Source organism: Salvelinus sp. IW2-2015, linkage group LG6.2, assembly GCF_002910315.2.
Source record: "Salvelinus sp. IW2-2015 linkage group LG6.2, ASM291031v2, whole genome shotgun sequence".
NCBI classification, from domain to species: Eukaryota; Metazoa; Chordata; class Actinopteri; order Salmoniformes; family Salmonidae; genus Salvelinus; species Salvelinus sp. IW2-2015.
The window spans coordinates 20,015,429-20,035,878 of NC_036846.1; the positions used below are offsets into that span (position 1 = coordinate 20,015,429).

General features: G+C 43.8%; 1 protein-coding gene, 1 long non-coding RNA gene and 1 pseudogene across 2 annotated transcripts; 2 read left to right on the top strand and 1 right to left on the bottom strand.

Annotated features, from left to right (window-relative positions):
* Positions 1–1,797, top strand: part of LOC111965946 (transmembrane protein 179-like) — an 11,839-nt pseudogene extending 10,042 nt beyond the window's left edge.
* An 11,757-nt stretch (positions 1,798–13,554) lies between these two features.
* dnajc4 (DnaJ (Hsp40) homolog, subfamily C, member 4) lies at positions 13,555–20,450 on the top strand. The gene is made up of 9 exons (XM_070444274.1): positions 13,555–13,685; positions 14,335–14,423; positions 15,074–15,208; positions 15,442–15,532; positions 16,452–16,609; positions 18,215–18,350; positions 19,089–19,117; positions 19,965–20,054; positions 20,219–20,450. Exons 3-9 carry the CDS (start codon positions 15,117–15,119, stop codon positions 20,316–20,318), a joined length of 696 nt encoding a protein of 231 aa, XP_070300375.1. The 5' UTR covers positions 13,555–13,685; positions 14,335–14,423; positions 15,074–15,116; the 3' UTR covers positions 20,319–20,450.
* On the bottom strand, positions 18,518–19,162 carry LOC139027980 (uncharacterized). Its single transcript, XR_011480108.1, has 3 exons — positions 19,103–19,162; positions 18,703–18,745; positions 18,518–18,608 (listed from the first exon to the last, which is right to left on the bottom strand). It is a non-coding gene; the product is annotated as an uncharacterized lncRNA (long non-coding RNA).

The window sequence follows — 20,450 nt, forward strand, 5'->3', positions numbered from 1 at the left end:
CTTTCCTTGACACGCCTTATAATATAGGTCCTGGATGGCAGGAAGCTTGCCCAGTGATGTACTGGCCGTACGCACTACCCTCTGTAGCGCCTACGTCAGTGATGCCGAGCAGTTGCCATACCAGGCGGTGATGCAACCGGTCAGGATTGCTCTCGATTGGCAGCTGTATAACTTTTTGAGGATCTGGGGACCATGCAAAATCTTTTCAGTCTCTTGAGGGGAAAGTTTTTGTCGTGCCTCTTCATGACTGTCTTGGGTGTTTGGACCATGATAGATCATTGGTGGATTTGTGACACCAAAGGAACTTGAAACTCTCGACCCGCTCCACTACAGCCCGTTGATGTTATATGGGGGCCTGTTCGGCCCGCCTTTCCCATATAGTCCCGATCAGGTCTTTGTCTTGCTCACATTGAGGGAGAGGTTGTTGTCCTGGCACCACAACTGCCAGTTCTCTGACCTCCTCCTATAGGCTGTCTTACGTTGTCAGTATCAGGCCTACCACTGTTGTGTTGTCAGCAAACTTAGTGATGGTGTTGGAGTGACGTTTGACCCGCAGTCGTGGATGAACAGGGAGTAAGGAGGGGACTAAGTACACACCCTGAGGGGCCCCAGTGTTGAGGATCAGTGTGACAGACGATTCGTTGTCTACCCTACCACCTGGGGTGGTAGCAGGGTGGAGAAAACCACTTGTGTGTTGGGGAATGTAGAATCATTTTTTTTTCACCCTTTCCTGCTGGGCCCCAGGTCGTTTGTGCCCGTGTGAATTATAAGTTGCTGGGGACCCTAGTCTGTCCTCTGACAACACTCCAGGCGTGCCTAGTGTTTGGCACATGAGTTTAGCACTTTGAGTTGGGAAAAAGTTTATTCTCTTGAATATATTTGCCATTTGAGTCATGAGGGCACAATTTCTGCTTTTGTTTGTCCTCAGTGGTGTGTGGGGGTTGTCAGGAGAGCTATCAGGGGAGCTGACAGGGGGCTGTTAGGAGGGGGTGGGTCTGTTGGTGGTACGTCCTGTGTTGTCTGTCCCGTGTTGAGTGTTGAGGTTGTGTCCGGGTCTGAGTGGGCTGTTCTGCTGGTTTCTCTGGGGAGTGTCCTGCTCTCTGTCACACTTCAGCTTCTCACCTCCTCTTTCAGTGCTGTTAGCTGTACCATGTCTCCACCTTCCGCCCTCCTGGTCTTGTCGGGGGGGGGGGGGGGAGTGTTGTTTGCTGGTCTGTTTTGTGGTCTGTTCTGTTCTGGATTGTGTGGATCCCCTCACTCCAGAAGACGTCACAGAGAGACAGCTTTTCCTGCTGTGCTCTCTCTTTATCCCGTAAAGTCTTGAGGATTCCCTGCACATTACTGTCCCAGACTTGTACACGTTGACAGAGGTTGTTTCAATTTCCTCAATGTCAAGTATTCTCTCTCTCCCTCTCTGTACTCTCTCTCCTCTCTCTAGTTCCCCTACCCCTTCCTCGTGCTCCTTCTCTCTCTCTCTTTTTCTCTCTCTCTAATAATACTAATCATATATACTTATAATAATGTTTCTCTTTCTCCCCAGGTCGCTCTGTGGAATGTGACAGCACTGTGGTTGACTRACTCCATCCTGTCCTTCATGCGTCTCTACCACTCCCACAGCCACCACATCAATGGGCCCTGCCTGCCCAGGGAGAAGGAGCCCCTAACCCCCACACCCACCATCAACCAGAGCTATTAGCATCTTTATCTAACGCCGGCKTTAACCCCAATGAAACCCCATGCAGCTATCCCATCAACACCCAGTGGTTTTATTTTACCCTAACCCTAATCACCTTTCTTCTGCTAAACCTCATCACCACCACCATTCACCACATATGTAACACATTCGCCTCTTATGTAACAAGGTTCAACCTCCAACCTCACATTATGCCACTTGGTAAATTGTTTTTTCAATCAAAAGGGATTAACTGAGTGTAACCAAAAAAAGAAGAATAAATTAAGCAGTGTTATGGCATTTTTTAAATCAAATGTTTAACTAGTACCAACTACCATCTCATTCTAGAGTTATATATATGGTTGATGTTGAGATGTGTCTGTTACTTGAACTCTGTGAAGCATTGACTTGGGCTGCAATTTTCCGCATTGACTGACCCTCATGTRTTAAAGTAATGATGGACTGTCGTTTGTCTTTGCTTATTTGAGCTGTTTGATTTGTTTAACACTTTTTTGGTTAATACATYATTCCATATGTGTTATTTCATAGTTTTGATGTCTTCACTATTATTCGACAATGTAGAAAAAAGTTAAAATAAAGAGAACCCTTGAATGAGTAGGTGGGCCAAACTTTGTACTGGTACTGTATGTCTGTTATATCCAACAGTTCCAAAGTTGSCAAATGTACCATTTGTATGTTAGCGCTCAAGGAAAAAGTAATTTGTTGTTTTGAGTGAGTTAATGCACATTTGTACTGAGCCGCTTTCATTGAGAAGTAAGAAGCATGTGGTATTTGTGAAAGAGAGCCACTATATTCAGACAGGCTCACTATGTGAGCAAGACACATGKATGTTCTATTGTGTCGCAGAATCACTCTCTTCCTCAAGTGAAGGTTGTTGTATGATGCTATATGTGTAGATGCAGCTGCTTTCAAGGCATTTGAGAATATAGAATTTTGATGATAGTGTCATCAAGTGTAGTGTTTAGTGTGAACTGGGCTGAGCCAAGAAGGTTTACAGAGATATAGAGAATAGAGGAATGTCCAATACTTGTTGGAAAAACAAGTCTTGACCTTCAAACTCTGTACCCTGACCTTAGTAGTTGTGGTGACACACAGAATGCGGAGCAAAAAAACGGAAGAGAGATAGGATGTCTATAATCTATTGCATTTTGTAGTATTACTGTCAATATTGATTTGTTTTAGTTTTATACTGGTTCTTTATATTCATATTTTTATTTATCATCCTCATTGTGAAAATCAATAAACATCTTCCTATAAAAATGTGTAATTTCTTTGTAATTCTTTGGGTGGAAAAATAGCTTAACATTTTGGGTATCGAGTAGTTACTGCATGTTTATAAGTAGTTGACATCTCTCTGGGCATGGAACTACTGTTTTCTCTGCGGTGCTGATTTCAGATATTTGAGAAACAGACGCCTCACAAGTCCTCAACTGGCAGCTTCATTAAATAGCCCGAAACCAGTTCAACGTCAACAGTGAAGGGCGATCCGGGATGGTGGCCTTCTAGGCAGAGTTGCAAGAAAAAGCATATCTCAGACTGGCAATAAAGAAAGATTAAGATGGGCAATAACACAGGACACTGACGAGGAACTTGCCTAGAAGCCAGGCACCTGGTCGCCTCTTCACTGTTACGTTGAGACTGGTGTTTTGGCGGGTATATTTAATGAAGCTGCCAGTTTGAGGACTTGGTGGAGCGCTGTTTTCTCAAATGAGACACTTTATTGTACTTGTCCCTTTGCTCAGTGTGCACCGGGGCTCCCACCTCTTTTATTCTGGTTGAGACGTTTTGTGCCTGTTTTGAATGGGTACTAACAGGTTTAGAGATCTTCATTTTATTGGAAATTCTGCATGGAAAGCTTCATTTCACAGAAAGAATAGATGAGAGTTTCAGAAGAAGTTTTGTTTCTGGAATTTTGAGCTGTAAGTCGAATCCAAATGCTGAGCGTCACGTGTCTCCTCTCCTGCCTCTAGGTACAGGCTGCTCGTTATGGTGCACACTGTCATCGTTTAGCCTAGACTTACTGGCTCTCACTCCCTGAAATTACCTTCCCTATATATGTTTCTTTGGTTCTTCCCGGTGTTTGTTTCTGTTCCAGTGTATGTTAGTGCGTTGTTTGTGTTTCTGTTTTGTATTTAGTGCGTTTATTTATTAACAAACTCACTCCCGAACTCTGCCTCCCGACTTCAGCATCGTCAATGGGCTCAGATACCACTATCTAAAGAATACTTTTTATTTTCTTAATAACAACAATTTTCAGCTGTGTCCATAATTGCAAAGCTTTCTAATGATCAATTAGCCTTTTAAAATGATAAACTTGGATTAGCTAAACCAAAGTGTCATTGGAACACAGAGTGATGGTTGCTGATAATGGTCTTTGTAACTATGTGATATTCCTAAAAAATCTCTGCTTCCAGCTACAATAGTCATTTACAACATTAACAATGTTGACACTGTATTTTCTGATCAATTTGATGTTATTCTAATGGACAAGATAGCTTTTCTTTCAAAAACAAGGACATTTCTAAGTGACCCCAAACTTTTGAACGGTAGTGTATATCACCGATGGTCATCTCGTATCAAGACACAAGTACTTTGGTTGTTGGACAGTCTAAAGACCATGCAGGATCAGCTGTGGAGGACAGTCTCTCCATGGTGACCCAGAGAGAGAGAGCAGCACTGAACCCAGCCTCAGTCTGGGATCTGTCTCAGTGACCATATAAAATAGTTTAGACAACCTTTCTCTGCCTCTCCACCTCTCATCCTCTTGCCTACCCCCCTCAAGCAAAAAGTATGAATTTGAGTTCTCTGTAAAGACAAAGTATTTTTCTTCTTGTTCTCCAGCCCAACGTCCAACCCCTCAGCTCAGTGCCAGAGGCTGCTGTGCTTCGCTGGTTTCAGGCGCAGGGCGGTAGTGGTGTTCTACTCCACAGAGGAGTGGAAGAGGCGTCTGCAGGAGCAACAGGYGGAGGAGAGATCCCTGAAACAGATTTCCACAACGTCAAAGGTCAGAGAAATGCAATACAGAAGATAACCAATAAGCAATGACCTTTTATAGGGTAATTGTAACGGCTTTCTTCCTGGGATGAAGGAGAGGACCAAAACGCAGCGCGGCTAGTGTTCAACATGTTTAATAAATAATAACGTGAACACTACAAGCTACAAAACAATAAATGTGAAAACTGAAAACAGTTATATCTGGTGCAGAACACAAAGACAGAAAACAATCACCCACAAACCAACAGTGCAAACAGGCTACCTTAATATGGTTCCCAATCAGWGACAATGACAAACACCTGCCTCTGATTGAGAACCATATTAGGCCAAACAACAAACCCAACATAGAAACACAAAACATAGACTACACCCACCCAGCTCACGTCCTGACCAATATATAGAGTAGCAGCATATCAATCTTTGAGTTGTTCTGAGTTGCATAATTTGCACACAGATTCAGTTTAATGGAGTAACATTCTGTTCACACCTATACATTGAAAGGAGAACCTAACTGAAGGTATGGTTGTTTTTTGTGCTGTGTTGATGTCCTCTCCTCTCCTTTCCTCTCCAGTGAGCTGCACTCTAATTGGTGAAAAAATATGTATATATATATTGGGGGGAGGGAACTTGAGTGCCGCTATGACTGTGTAATTATTCCTTAATATGTTTGGTCTGGTAATATGTCACGCCTTGGGGTTCCTGTGGTTACAGCAATAGRGTTACTGATTTTGGTTTGTTTGTCTGTAGGTTGGGACTGCACTTGGTTCAAGCAGGAGCAGCCATAGCCGTATGGTCATCAGCAGTACTGGGGAGCATCAGCAGTACAGGTTGGTCATGGCTCACATCAACACCATCATCTCAGAAACACTAGACTCACTCCAATTTGCATACCGCCGCAACAGATCCACAGATGATGCAATCTCTATTGCACTCCACACTGCCCTTTCCCACCTGGACAAAAGGAACACCTATGTGAGAATGCTATTCGTTGACTACAGCTCAGCGTTCAACACCATAGTGCCCTCAAAGCTCATCAGTAAGCTAAGGACCCTGGGACTAAACACCTCCCTCTACAACTGGATCCTGGACTTCCTGACGGACCACCCCCAGGTGGTAAGGGTAGGTAACAACACATCCGCCACACTGATCCTCAACACAGGGGCCCCTCAGTGATGCATGCTCAGCCCTCTCCTGTACTCCCTGTTCACTCATGACTGCACAGCCAGGCACGACTCCAACACCATCATTAAGTTTGCCGATGATACAACAGCGGTAAGCCTGATCACCGACAACAACGAGACGGCCTATAGGGAGGAGGTCACAGACGACAACAACCTCTCCCTCAACGTGATCAAGACAAAGGAGATTATTGTGGACTACAGGAAAAGGAGGACCGAGCATGCCCCCATTCTCATCGACGGGGTTGCAGTGGAGCAGGTTGAGAGCTTCAAGTTCCTGTAGAACCTCAAAAGGTTCTACAGCTGCACCATGGAAAGCATCCTGACTGGTTGCATCACTGCCTGTTATGGCAACTGCTCGGCCTCCGACGGCAAAGCACTACAGAGGGTAGTGCGAACGGCCCAGTGCATGACTGGGGCCAAGCTTCCTGCCATCCAGGACCTCTATACCATGCTGTGTCAGAGGAAGGCCCTAAAAATGGTCAAAGACTCCAGCCACCCTAGTCATAGACTGTTCTCTCTGCTACCGCACGGCAAGCGGTACAGGAGCACCAAGTCTAGGTCCAAGAGGCTTCTTAACAACATCTACCCCCAAGCCATAAGACTCCTGAACATCTAGTCAAATGGCTACCCAGACTATTTGCATGGCCCCCCTCCCTTCTCCKCACCACTGCCACTCTCTGTTGTCATCTATACATAGTCACTTTAATAACTCTATCTACATGTACATACTACCTCAACTAACCGGTGCCCCCGCACATTGACTCTGTACCGGCAACCCCCTGTATATATTGTTATTTTTTACTGCTGCTCTTTYATTACTTGTTACTTTTATCTCTTATTCTTATCCATATATATATTTTTAACTGCACTTTTGGTTAGGGGCTCGTAAGTAAGCATTTCACTGTAAGGTCTACACCTGTTGTATTCAGCACAACATTTTATTTTATTTGATCTGAGCAAGTGTGATGTCATCAATGTTTGTAGAAATTAATTTACGTAAATGTGAAGTTGTCTATGGTCTTTGTTTATGTATGTTTTTTAAGAAAACTCAAATAAAATTTTACAAAAAAAGGAGGTTGATGCACGCCACCACTGACATATTGTCCGTTCTGACCAGCACAAGCCATCCTGACAAAAACTGTGGGAAGCGCCTGAGTGCCAGATACTCGGGGTAATTGACATCAGTGTCCCTTTCCCCTGAATCAAGTTACCATTGTACAGCACACCCCACCCTCCGTGGGGATAGAAAAGTGTGATACGTGAGTGAGTTTAGCTAAAGACCCAGAAACGGAATGCACTGAGATGGAGTCAGACAGCTTTTTTCTGGTTTCTTATGAAGCCTAGAGACTGAATACGMGACAGTAGCATGGTTGTGTGCAACACTGCTTTCCCCCTTGACTCCCCCGCCACCAGCCAATCACTGTAATAGCATTCTGAATTTGTAGACTCCAAGGTGCTTGTTGAGGGCTTGTAGGCCTAGAATGGGACGCAAAGTCCCATCCCTTTTCGTAACCAGGAATATCAGCTGTACTAGCAGTCCCAAATCTTTGACATAGCAACCACTCGGACTGCTTGCTTCTGGAAACGGGAGGATATTTGCTCCCTCAAAACGGACACTGAGGCCTCGGGAACCGTAGATGTGATGCAGCTGCAAGAGTGTGGGGAACGCACAACAAATTGTAGCCTGTACCCTGACATTACTGTTTGCATGATCCAGGGCGATACTGCGCATGCGCACCATTGGTTGGAGCAAACAGCGGGACTCCCGTGAAGTACCATCTGAAGGGGCGGGACGCCACCTTCTGGACTGGGAGAGTTTGGTTCTTCTTCCATTTCCACCACTTTTGACAACCGTGTGTCTGAACATGTTTCATCGAACTCACATACGGYAGACAACACTTATTAACACCCGTGAACACTGTGGAACTCAGTTGAAATGTGTTTAATGTGCCATGGTTTGCTTACAGCCCGGTCCACTCTGGGCACACGTGCTTCGGCGATCAGTGACGTACCCTGATTGGCCATGCCACTTGGGGGTACTATTGTCACAAGTAGCCTCACTCGATTTAGGTGGTAAGATGTGTTCCGGTAACCAGCTGGCACTCAGTGCTGGACCGCACACATTAAAAATAGACGCAGGGAACTTATCATGGAGGTTACCCTACCGACCAGTCATAGGTACTGGCGACAAAGCACTTTGTAAAATAGCTGGGAATGGGACAGAGAGCTCTGAAAAATTGACACTTTCGGGTGTAACAGAAAGGGCTGATTTGTAAATTAATATAATTTACAAATCGAAAAGTGTTAAACTGGAGACAGACGGCTCATTCAGAGGCAAATGTGAACCATAGAGACTGCGTGTGGGATAAMAGCGAGGTCATGTCCAACCCTGCTCGTTCCCTCAACTCCACTACCAACAACTAATCGACTTTGGAGCCCATAACCTGTACCACTAGACACTTCATAGGGACTAGTGAGCTACAGGCAGGAATTAGCTATGAATCCCAGTAATGAGCCATTTYTGTGGGAAGAGTTCATGTTTTTGCTGATGGGCGCACTGGTCACTCAGACCTGTGTCAAGGACCCTCGCTCCGGGGGTTACCCCAGCCAAGTYCTCGGGGGGCTGCTTCTTCATCAGAGGTGCACGCAAACCCTGTTTCCTTCACTCCCCCCAACTCKAGGAACTGAAAATAGGAATGGGGTTGCCATAAAGCCAGGTGAAAGCTAGCAGGTTTCACTCCCGGAAGTTAAGCATGCTAGCTAACCTCTTTGGCCACAGCAAGTTCCGTTTAGAATAACCAAGCGACTTAACACTACGTATACTCGACAAGACAGCTACCCAAGCAACTCCACCATGGGGAGGCAGGAATAGCTAGCTCGCCTCTGTGAGTTATCCAACCTGGTTAGCAGTACTCAACCAGGATCTCAGCGATCACTGCCTCATTGCCTGCGTCCGTAATGGGTCTGCGGTCAAACGACCACCCCTCATCACTGTCAAACGCTCCCTAAAACACTTCAGCGAGCAGGCCTTTCTAATCGACCTGGCCCGGGTATCCTGGAAGGACATTGACCTCATTCCATCAGTAGAGGATGCCTGGTTATTCTTTAAAAGTGCTTTCCTCACCATCTTAAATAAGCATGCCCCATTCAAAAAATGTAGAACCAGGAACAGATATAGCCCTTGGTTAACTCCAGACTTGACTGRCCTTGACCAGCACAAAAACATCCTGTGGCATACTGCATTAGCATCGAATAGCCCCCGCGATATGCAACTTTTCTGGGAAGTTAGGAACCAATATACACAGGCAGTTAGGAAAGCAAAGGCTAGCTTTTTCAAAKAGAAATTTGCATCCTGTAGCACAAACTCCCAAAAGTTCTGGGACACTGTAAAGTCCATGGAGAATAGAACTCTCAGCTGCCCACTGCACTGAGGCTAGGAACACATGTCACCACCGATAAATCCACGATAATTGAGAATTTCAATAAGAATTTTTCTACGGCTGGCCATGCTTTCCACCTGGCTAACTCTACCCCGGTCAACAGCCCTGCACCCCCCACAGCAACTTGCCCAAGCCTCCCATTTCTCCTTCACCCAAATCCAGATAGCTGATGTTCTGAAGAGCTGCAAAATCTGCCTACAAATCAGCTGGGCTGGACAATCTGGACCCTCTCTTTCTAAAATTACCACCGCAATTGTTGCAACCCCTATTACTAGTCTGTTCAACCTCTCTTTCGTATCGTCTGAGATCCCCAAAGATTGGAAAGCTGCCGCGGTCATCCCTCTTCAAGGGGGGAACTCTAAGACCCAAACTGTTACAGACTATCCATCCTGCCTGCTTTTCTAAAGGTTTCGAAAGCCAAGTTAACAAACAGATCACCGACCATTTCGAAGCCCACAGTACCTTCTCCGCTATGCATCTGGTCCGGCTGTCATGGGTGCCTCAGAGCTCAGTCTAAACGAATCAAACCGCATCGATAAAGACAATACTGTGCAGCCATATTCATTGACCTGGCCAGGTTCGACTCTGTCAATCACACATTTCTTATCGGCACTCAACAGCCTTTGTTTCTCAAATGACTGCCTCGCCTACTTCTCAGACAGAGTTAGTGTGTCAAATCGGAGGGCTGTTTGTCCGGACCTCTGGCAGTCTCTATGGGGTGCCACAGGGTTCAATTCTCGGGCGACTCTTTTCTCTGTATCATCAATGATGTCGCTTTTGCTGCTGATGATCTCTGAATCAACGACACCATTCTGTATACTCTTGGCCCTTCTTAGAACACTGTGTTAACTACCTCCAGATGAGCTTCAATGCCATACAACAACTCCTTCCGTGGCCTCCAACTGCTCATAAATGCAAGTAAAACTAAATGCATGCTCTTCAAACGTCGCTGCCGCACCCGCACGCCCGTCAGCATCACTACTCTGGATGGTTCTGACTTAGATATGTGGACAACTACAATGCTAGGTGTCTGGTTAGACTGTAAACTCTCCTTCCAGACTCACTTTAAGCATCTCCAATCCAAAATTAAATCTAGAATCGGCTTCGCAACAAAGCATCCTTCACTCATGCTGCCAAACATACCCTCATAAAACTGACTATCCTAACGATCATTGACTTCGGTGATGTCATTTACAAAATAGCCTCCAACACTCTACTCAGACTGCATCCAATTTGCTATCACAGTGCCATCCGTTTTGTCACCAAAGCCCCATATACCACCCACCACTGCGACCTGTATGCTCTCGTTGGCTGGCCCTCGCTTCATAGTCGTCGCCAAACTCACTGGCTCCAGGTCATCTATGTCTTTGCTAGGTAAAGCCCCACCTTAGCTCACTGGTCACCATAGCAGCACCCACCCGTAGCACGCGCACCAGCAGGTATATTTCACTGGTCACCCCCAAAGCCAATTCCTCCTTCGGCCGCCTTTCCTTCCAGTTCTCTGCTGCCAATGACTGGAACGAATTGTAAAAATCACTGAAGCTTGAGACTCATATCTCCCTCACTTTCTTTAAGCACCAGCTGTCAGAGCAGCTCACAGATCATTGCACCTGTACAAAGCCCATCTGTAAATAGCCCAAATAACTCTGTGTTGTTATTTGTGTCGCACTGCTTTGCTTTATCTTGGCCAGGTCGCAGTTGTAAATGAGAACTTGTTCTCAACTGGCCTACCTGGTTAAATAGAGGTGAAATAATAAATAATAAAAATTTGTTTAGCTAACCCGGTCGCGAAAGTCCACGTAAAACCGGATCACCAAGTTGGGACCGGACCCTTCTTCAAAAAGTCTGGGAAGAGAGGCAAGTGGTGCTTGACCGAGGCAGACAAAGGCGGCGGGGGGTACCCACCGAATCTGACCGCCCTCTCTCTTCTAGTAGCCTCCCGTAACTGGCAACAGTGAGCAGCCACCGCATACCCCATACCCAGGCAGACAAGACATTTGCTCTGACCACGGTCCCAACCGAGGTACTGGAAAGTCGCCATCCATAATTCCTAGCTTCCTCAAGAATGCTACATGTCTTTCCAGGGAGTGTGTATGCAGTAGGTGGCAATATGCACACGGACTGGTTCAAGGGAGGGCAGTCTGAGCGCACTCCAAACCAAGACAAACTACACATAGATCGTGAGTATCTTTCAGAGAAATGCTATAACCACATGACTGGAGGCATGATCTTGTCCCCGAACACGGCTTAGCCATCGTCGTCTCGGGTGTTTTCTTAGTCCTTTTACTAATTGCACCAGTAAATTGAAGAATAACACATTGTTTGTGGTTAAAAAATTWGGAGAATAAGTACAACCTTTAGCACACAACGTCCAGGGGGTGATCACGCTCTACCACTAGGGGYAAATTTTGTTGGCGCAACGTAACACAGTCTTGTTTTCCAATTGTTTGTTTAGTAGTGTGAATCATTCCTGTTCACACCGAGGTGAAGAGCGGAATAATTGAAGGAATGAATCCCYGCCTCACATTTATCACTTGTTGAAGGCGGGGCTTCCAGCGAGGCACTGATTTCATCGGGCTCGTCAGGCGTGATTGTAGATCCTTCAACCAAAGTCGCGGGAGTACCGAAGTTGACTGACTGAAATGTGATGCTTTTCATGGCACTCCGATTCCGAAGTGACTTTTGCGTAGCAGGTTAGGAGACTAATGTTAGGAAAATGTTAGCGAGAAMGCTCTCCTAACTTGCTACGAAAATCACTTTTCAAAGTGTTGTGGAAACAGTGTGTCCCATGCAGGAAAAGTATTTGAATTCATTTTCGGGCTGAATCGGTTTATAAAATGTTCCCGAAATTACAAGAGTCCAATATCGGGAGAAAACTGTAGCTATGGAGCTGCTTTAAACTGAATAGCTAGTAAACTGGTTTGGTAGTAGCCCTTCATCATGACTCTCAGTTACATTAGATTTCACATACAGTGCATTCAGAAAGTATTCAGACCCCTTGACTTTTTCCACATTTTGATAAGTTACAGGCTCATTCCAAACTGGATTAAATTAAAAATGTTCTTCATCAATCTACAATGTGTGTATTCAGACCCTTTGCTATGAGACTTGAAATTGAGCTCAGGTACATCCTGTTTCCTTGAGATGTTTCTACAACTTGATTGGAGTCCACCTGTGATAAATTCAATTGCTTGGACATGATTTGGAAAGGCACACACCTGTCTATATAAGGTCCCACAGTTGACAGTGCATGTCAGAGCAAAAACCAAGCCACGAGGTCGAAGGAATTGTCCGTGGAGCTCCGGGACAGGATTGTGTGAGGCAAAGATCTGGGGAAGGGTACCAAAAAACAACTGCAGCTTTGAAGGTCCCAAAGAACAAAGTGGCCTCCATCATTCTTAAATGGAAGAATTTTGGAAACACCAAGACTCTTCCTAAAGCTGGCCTCCTGGCCAAACTGATCAATCGGGGGAGAAGGGTCTTGGTCGGGGAAGTGACCAACAACCCGATGGTCACTCTGACAGAGCTCCAGAGTTCCCCTATGGAGATGTTAAATCAGTTTCTCGCCAATATTCGTTTGACAGTTTGAAATAAACAACACCTTGTCCTGACAAGGTAACGTACACAAAAATAGATCTAGTTATAAAGATGCTTACCACATACGGTTCCCTCCACCGCTCTAGCATAAACAAGTAAAGTCAAGCCTGAACAACGAACATGTTTCGTTACAATTTCTGGAGTCGGCGCTGACTGAACTAAAGCCTTGAGCGTTTGGTAAAGTCATAAACATGTTCAAAAACGGTCGGTGAGAGACACAAATGTYTGGTCTCAAGTTTAAACAAAAGTAAGCCCAGGAAGTGGTTTTGGGGATAGAGGGTCATAACAATCAGGTCAGCCTCGCCRACTCTCACAGCAGAGGTGTGTTCAGTTCGCTTGAACATTTGCTACGTTGCGGAACGGTTTGTATTGAACAACACGTTTCCCCAATACGTTATTGAACATACTTTTGATTTAATGTAGATAATTGCTGTTAGCAAGAAAAAACTATCCACTTGATGCATATCTTGTAGAGAATGGAAAGGCATGAAAGGGTTAACCTTCAAAATAAAAAAACGTTTAGTAGCGTATGGTCGTGGTCAGTATGGAATAAACGTTTAGAAAGGGAATGAAACTGGGTACTATCGTCCTGAATTTGTCCAATAGGAACACATGTGTTTTCCGTTGTAAAACATTTTTGCTACAGCGTTCCTTACTGAAAACTACTCTACCCAGACAACAATGTTGCAGACAGCAGCACTGCAATCTGTTAAAGACACTTATGTAACAACCCGTTCCCATTATTTTTTTGTTATGAAACGAAGAAAATGCAGTATTGTGGTACGTCTGTGCTTCTTTACCCTTGATTCTGTCTTTTGTTAAAATACTAGTGTGTTTTTGCCACATGAAATCATAGGTCAACAGTCTTTTTAGTTGAGTTAGCTAGCTAACGTTAGCTACTATTGGCTAAATTCTACCTAGTTAGCTAGCCATGCTAACTAGAGTATACTGTGTGTTGACTGTACAATTTCGACTGATAATAACTAAAGGTATATGCATAAAGTAAGTTAACTGGGTAGCCAGCTATGTCCACAAGTGTATAGCTACAGATACTATCAAGTTTGTTTAATGCTTCTCCACACTAGCTAACTAGCCAGGACAGCTAACAAATGCTCAAAACATAATCAATGGAGTAACTAGTTAGATGATTTGCAAGGGACAGAACGTGTAACTTGCTGTGAATTACTGTAGGTAATGACTGAACTGTTGTTGTATTCATGCTGTGACTACAGTGTCTTCAAACTCTTCTAACTTTAAATTGGCCAAGCGTCAATCTCAGTGGAAAGATTCACTGTTGACTATATTTATCAAGTAAAAAAAAGACTAGCTATGTTGACTATATTTATCAAGTAAAAAAAGACTAGCTATGTTGACTATGCTCAAAGCCTGCACAATATATGACGCCCTCTTTGCTCTTGTTGTGTTGCAGTGACGTCACGTGCCCAGTGACTGAGTGGACTCTCCTCTTTGTCCTGTTGCTGACCACTATCTTTTCAATGACATCCTACTGACTGAACGGTATATGTGACAACGGCACCCTATTATCACATTATATGGGGAAAGTATTTGTAACTGTCTTTGATGCAATAGGCATATTTTTTTATATATATTTTTTATTTCACCTTTATTGAACCAGGTAGGCAAGTTGAGAGCAAGTTCTCATTTACAATTGCGACCTGGCCAAGATAAAGCAAAGCAGTTCAACACCTACAACAACACAGAGTTACACATGGAGTAAAACAAACATACAGTCAATAATACAGTAGAAAAATAAGTCTATATACAATGTGAGCAAATGAGGTGAGATAAGGGAGGTAAAGGCTAAAAAAGGCCATGGGGGCGAAGTAAATACAATATAGCAATTAAAACACTGGAATGGTAGATTTAAAGTGGAAGAAAGTAGAAATGTGCAAAGTAGTGTGCAAAGMAGAAATATAAATAATGGGGTACAAAGGAGCAAAATAAATAAATAAATACCGTAGGGGAAGAGGTAGTTGTTTGGGCTAAATTATAGATGGGCTATGTACAGGTGCAGTAATCTGTGAGCTGCTCTGACAGCTGGTGCTTAAAGCTAGTGAGGGATATATGATATGATTGATAACTCATCCCCAGATATAGTTTTTATACTTCCACTACTGATATTTTCCTACGTCTTTTCTCCTCCGTAGGTCATTTGTTTTGTAAACTCTATAGGCAACAATACATCCCACCATGCAGTTGGAGGCCCAGCTGCGTCTTTGTCAGAGCTGTCTATGGTGCTGCAAGAGCGGACTGCGCCTGCTCTTTCAGAGCTCTGTGCACAGGTATGCTCTCTCCCTCTACAGTATTTACCTTTGTGCACAGCTATACAATGTGCATGCCGGTGTGTTTGTGTGCATTTGACACTTGTCTAATTACACTGTACTTACACTAGTATGCTGATGATTGTGGTCTGTTAGGCATTGTTGAGTCCATGGTCACAATACTGTACTGTATGTGGTCCCAGTACTGTGTGTTGTTATCCTGTATAATTAGGATTCCTTGTGTCTCATTGCAGAGCGGCATTTAACCACTACGACCTTCTTGGTCTAAAACCTGATGCCACACTGGAGCAAATCAAGAATGCATTTTTCGATAAATCAAAAAAGGTACGACAATCTCCGAACCTATCAACTAAAAGCTTTAAATACTTAGTAAATTCATAAAAGGCACATGATTTAATGGTTTAAGCAGCACATATTTAGGCTTTATTGTTGCATGCAATTATGGTTTATAAGGAATTGCAGCTTCTCTCTCTGACCACARGAGTGCACTCTTCCACAGTATTTTTCTATCTTCCAACATCACATTCCCACTGTGTTCATGAATAAATATACAGTGAGCTCCAAAAGTATTGGGACAGTGACACGTTTTGTTTTGGCTCTGTACTCCAACACTTTGAATTTGAAATGATACAGTGACTATGAGGTTAATGTGCATTTTCATCCATATCGGTTGAAKCTTTTAGAAATTACAGCACGTATTGTACATAGTAACCCCAATTTTAGGGGACCAAAAATATTGGGACAAATTAATTCACTTATGTCTATTAAAGTAGTCAAATTTAGTATTTGGTCCCATATTCCTAGCACATGATTACATCAAGTTTGTGACTCTACAAACTTGTTGGATGCATTTGCTGGAGTACAGAGCCAAAACAACAAATGTGTCACTGTCCCAATACTTTTGGAGCTCACTGTTGTACTGTTTGTTTTGGTGTTGTGAGGATCTCTATGTTAACAGGGATGTACAGTATATTTACCAGTACATATTTGTATTGTGTGTGTGTTGTATTATGTCAGTACATGAGTTTTCTGCAGTTTGTAGCTACACAGTAAGTTTATATCTATCTGTATGTATGCATGTACAGTAGTAACCCTGGTTTGTCCTAATCCTCATCCTGACTGCTCAAATGTAGTGTACACACATCCATTTAGCACCGACTGAAACAGRGGGAGCATTCAACAGTGTGCTGGTATCGACTGCTTTTTCATCACTAATCCTCACTGCCCCCTGTCTCTCTACCAGATGCACCCAGACAGTGACCCGTCTAACCCGGGGCTGCATGGCCAGTTTGTGGAGCTGAACGAGGCCTACAGGGTGCTGAGTAAGGAGGTGTCCAGGAGAGAGTACGACCTGCTTACACTGGGGGACAGGCCTTCAGACCCACCTCCACATACACCCAGGTTACTAAACAAATGTGCACACACCCTAAAGCAAAGCAGGAAACTAACCCGATTACACACACGACACACACACACACACACACACACACACACACACGTGTCCCATTATGCCTGGTGAAAACCAAACACTGCATTCCACAGTAAGAAGCTCATACAAATGGTCAAGCATGGTGTTGGTGGTAGTGTAATGGTTTGGGGATGCTTTGCTGCCTCAGGACCTGAACGACTTGCCTTAATAGAAGGAACCATACATTCTGCTCTGTATCAGAGAATTCTACAGGAGAATGTCAGGCAAGAATGTCAGGCCATCCGTCTGTGAGCTGAAGCTGAAGGACAGCTGGGTCATGCAGCAAGAGAATGATTCTACATAAAAAATGGCTAAAAATAAACACATTTGACYTTTTGGAATTGCCTAGTCAAAGTCCAGACCTAATCCCAATTGAGAATTTGTGGCAGGACTTGAAACGAGCAGTTCATGGTTGAAAACACACATATGTCGTCGAGTTAAAGCAGTTCTGCATGCAAGAGTGGGCTAATATTCCTCCACAGCGATGTTAGAGACTGATCAACAACTACGGGAAGTATTTGGTTGGAGTCATTGCAGCTAAAGGTGGGGGGGAAATTACTTTTTCACACAGGGGAATCGGGTGTTGCACAACTTTGTTAAGTAAATAAATAAAACAAGTATCAATTTTGTTTATTTGTAAACTCAGGTTCCCTTTATCTAAATTAGGTTTTGGTTGAAATTCTGATAACATTCAGTATCAAAAATATGCAAAAGTAGAGAAAATTAGAAAGGGGGCAAATACATTTTCACAGCGCTGTATATACTATATTTGTYTTTATTATGGATCCCCATTAGTTCCTGCCAAGGCAGCAGCTGCTCTTCCTGAGGTCCAGCAAAATTAAGGCAGTTTATACCATTTTAAAAACATTACAATACATTCACAGATGCTATCTTCTGTATACCACCCCTACCTTGWCACAGCACAACTGATTGGCTCAAATGCATTAAGAAGGAAAGAAATTCCACAAATTAACTTTTAACAAGGCACACCTATTAATTGAAATGCATTTCAGGTGACTACCTCATGAAGCTGGTTGAGAGAATGCCAAGAGTGTGCAAAGCTGTCATCAAGGCAAAGGGTGGCTACTTTGAAGATTTTCAAATATAAAATATATTTAGATTTGTTTAATACTTTTCTGGTTACTACAGGATTCCATYTGTGTTATTTCATAGTTTTMATGTCTTCACTATTATTCTACAATGTAGAAAATYGTACAAACAAAGAAAAAGCGTTGAATGAGATTGTGTGTCCAAACTTTTGACTTGATTTGATTTACTGTATATATACTCTGGACTGCGAAATTGCTCGTCCTAATATTTCTTAGTTCCATTCTTTTACTTTTTAGATTTGTGTGTATTGTTAGATATTACTGCAGTGTTGGAGCTAGGAACACACGCATTTCGCTACACCCACAATAACATCTGCTAAATATGTGTATGTGACCAATAGAATTGTATTTTATTTGACAAACAGCCCTGTGTGAGTTCATACACAAATCTCAAGAGTTTTATTCCCCTTTTCTCTCTCTCTCTCTCAGGGCGGAAGCTCAGGAGAGTATGCGCTACTGGGATCAGTTCAAACACTCTCAGCCTCAGGAGACCACAGCTGAGGAGTGGGAGAGGAAGAGGAAGAGGAACTTTAGAATCGTTAGCTACTGTATGCTCATCATGGGCCTGAGCATCAGCACATCACAGTTCTACTTCTTCAGTGTGTGAACCATCATGGCCTGCAGCATCCAGCACTCACCGTTTCTCTTCTTCAGTGAACGATCATGGGCCTGAGCATCAGCGCTCACCGGTCTCTTCATGTAACATCATGGGCCTGAGGCATCAGCCTCACGTTCTCTTTTCAGGTAATCAATCATGGGACTGAGCATCAGCGCTCACATTCTCTTCTTCATGTAACATCATGGGCCTGAGCATCAGCGCTCACTTCTCTGTCGATGTTAACATCATGGCTCTAGCATCAGCGCTCACGTTCTCTTCCTGTCATGTAAATCATGGGACCTGAGCATTCAGCACTCACGTTCTTCTTCTTCAGGTAACATCATGGGCCTGAGCATCAGCCGCTCACGTTCTCTTCATGTAACATCATGGCGCTGAGCATCAGCGCTCACATTCTCTTCTAGGTAACATCATGGGCCTGAGCATCAGGCGCTCACGTTCTCTTTCTTTAGGTATACATCATGGCCTGCAGCATCAGCACTCACATTCTCTTTTTAAGGTAATCATAGGGCCTGAGCATCAGCGCGCACTGTTTCTCTTCATGTAACATCATGGCCTGAGCATCAGCGCTCACGTTCTCTTCATGTTAACATCATGGGCCTGAGCATCAGGAGCTCACTTCTCTTCTTCAGGTAACATCATGGGCCTGAGCATCACGCTCACGTCTCTCTTCAGAACATCATGGGACTGAGCATCAGCACTCACGTTCTCTTCTTCAGTAACATCATGGGCCTGAGCATCAGCACTCACGTTCTCTTCATTGTAAACATCATGGCCTGAGCATCAAGCGTCACATTCTCTTCATGTAACATCATGGGACTGAGCATCCGCACTCACGTTCTCCTTCTCAGGTAACATCATGGCCTGAGCCATCAGCGCTCACGTTCTCTTCATGTAACATCATGGGACTGAGCATCAGCGCTCACTTCTCTTCTTTAGGTAACATCATGGGCCTGAGCATCAGCGCTCACGTTCTCTTCATGTAACATCATGGGCTGAGCATCAGCGCTCACGTTCTCTTCTTTAGGTAACATTCATCGGACAGTGCTCACGTTCTCTTCAGGTAATATGGGAAAAGACCAGAGTGAAACTGATACTTGGACATTAGTACTGTATGTATGTACACTCAGCACATAATTAAATAAGAAATGCAGTACTTCTGTCACGTTCAAGGAAAGGAATCACACTTCTGTCACGCAAATGCATTTCTGAGTAATGTGCCAAAATGTGACATTTGACTATTACTGCTASTACTATGTTTTTACTCATTCATAGTCTAGACTAAATAGTCTGTAGACTCCGATAACTGTCTGTTTTGTAGGCACAGGTGCCCCTGGCTCAGACCCAGGTTGTYCTGTCATATATCTGGTAATCTGTGTTTTGGCACGATGACTTGAAAGCACTTTTATTGTTTGTAGAAATTCAACTTTTCCTGGTATGACTATTTGTACTAGTACGGAATAATAAAACATGAATAATAATCAAAATACCAATTGAACTGGCAACGATATTCCACTGTGTGTAAGTCTGTTGTCTGACAGGTCTCTCTGTCTTCCGGTCACACAGAAAGTTGGAGTCAATCCATAACAACTTCATGGACGAGAAGGACAGGGTCATCACACAGATCTACAAAGAGTCCAAAGAAAGGGCAAGGTGTGTGAGAATTCAAACGTGTTATAAGTGTTTATTACATGTGTTACTACACTGTTCTAGTTACGGTAGTGGTAATTATCAACATTGCATCGAGTATGTATTAATATGATTTGTTTGTAGGACATACCTGAGACTGGACCTGATTTCTTCATTTTGATTTGCAGAGTGAACGGGTTTAAGAAGCAGACAGAGATTCTCAGACAGAAACATGCAGACTTCCTGGAGAAATACAAAATCACTCGCAACAGTGGAGAGGACAAGTAGGAGTTTCGTAGAATAAGAGTACACCTTAAAACAAGGTAGATTGAGTTGGCGGAAGGCCAATGAAGAGGAATGGAGTCAGTCAGGAAGGGGAGTGAACGGTTGAATGTGTTAGGAGTAGTTAGCTTTCAAAGA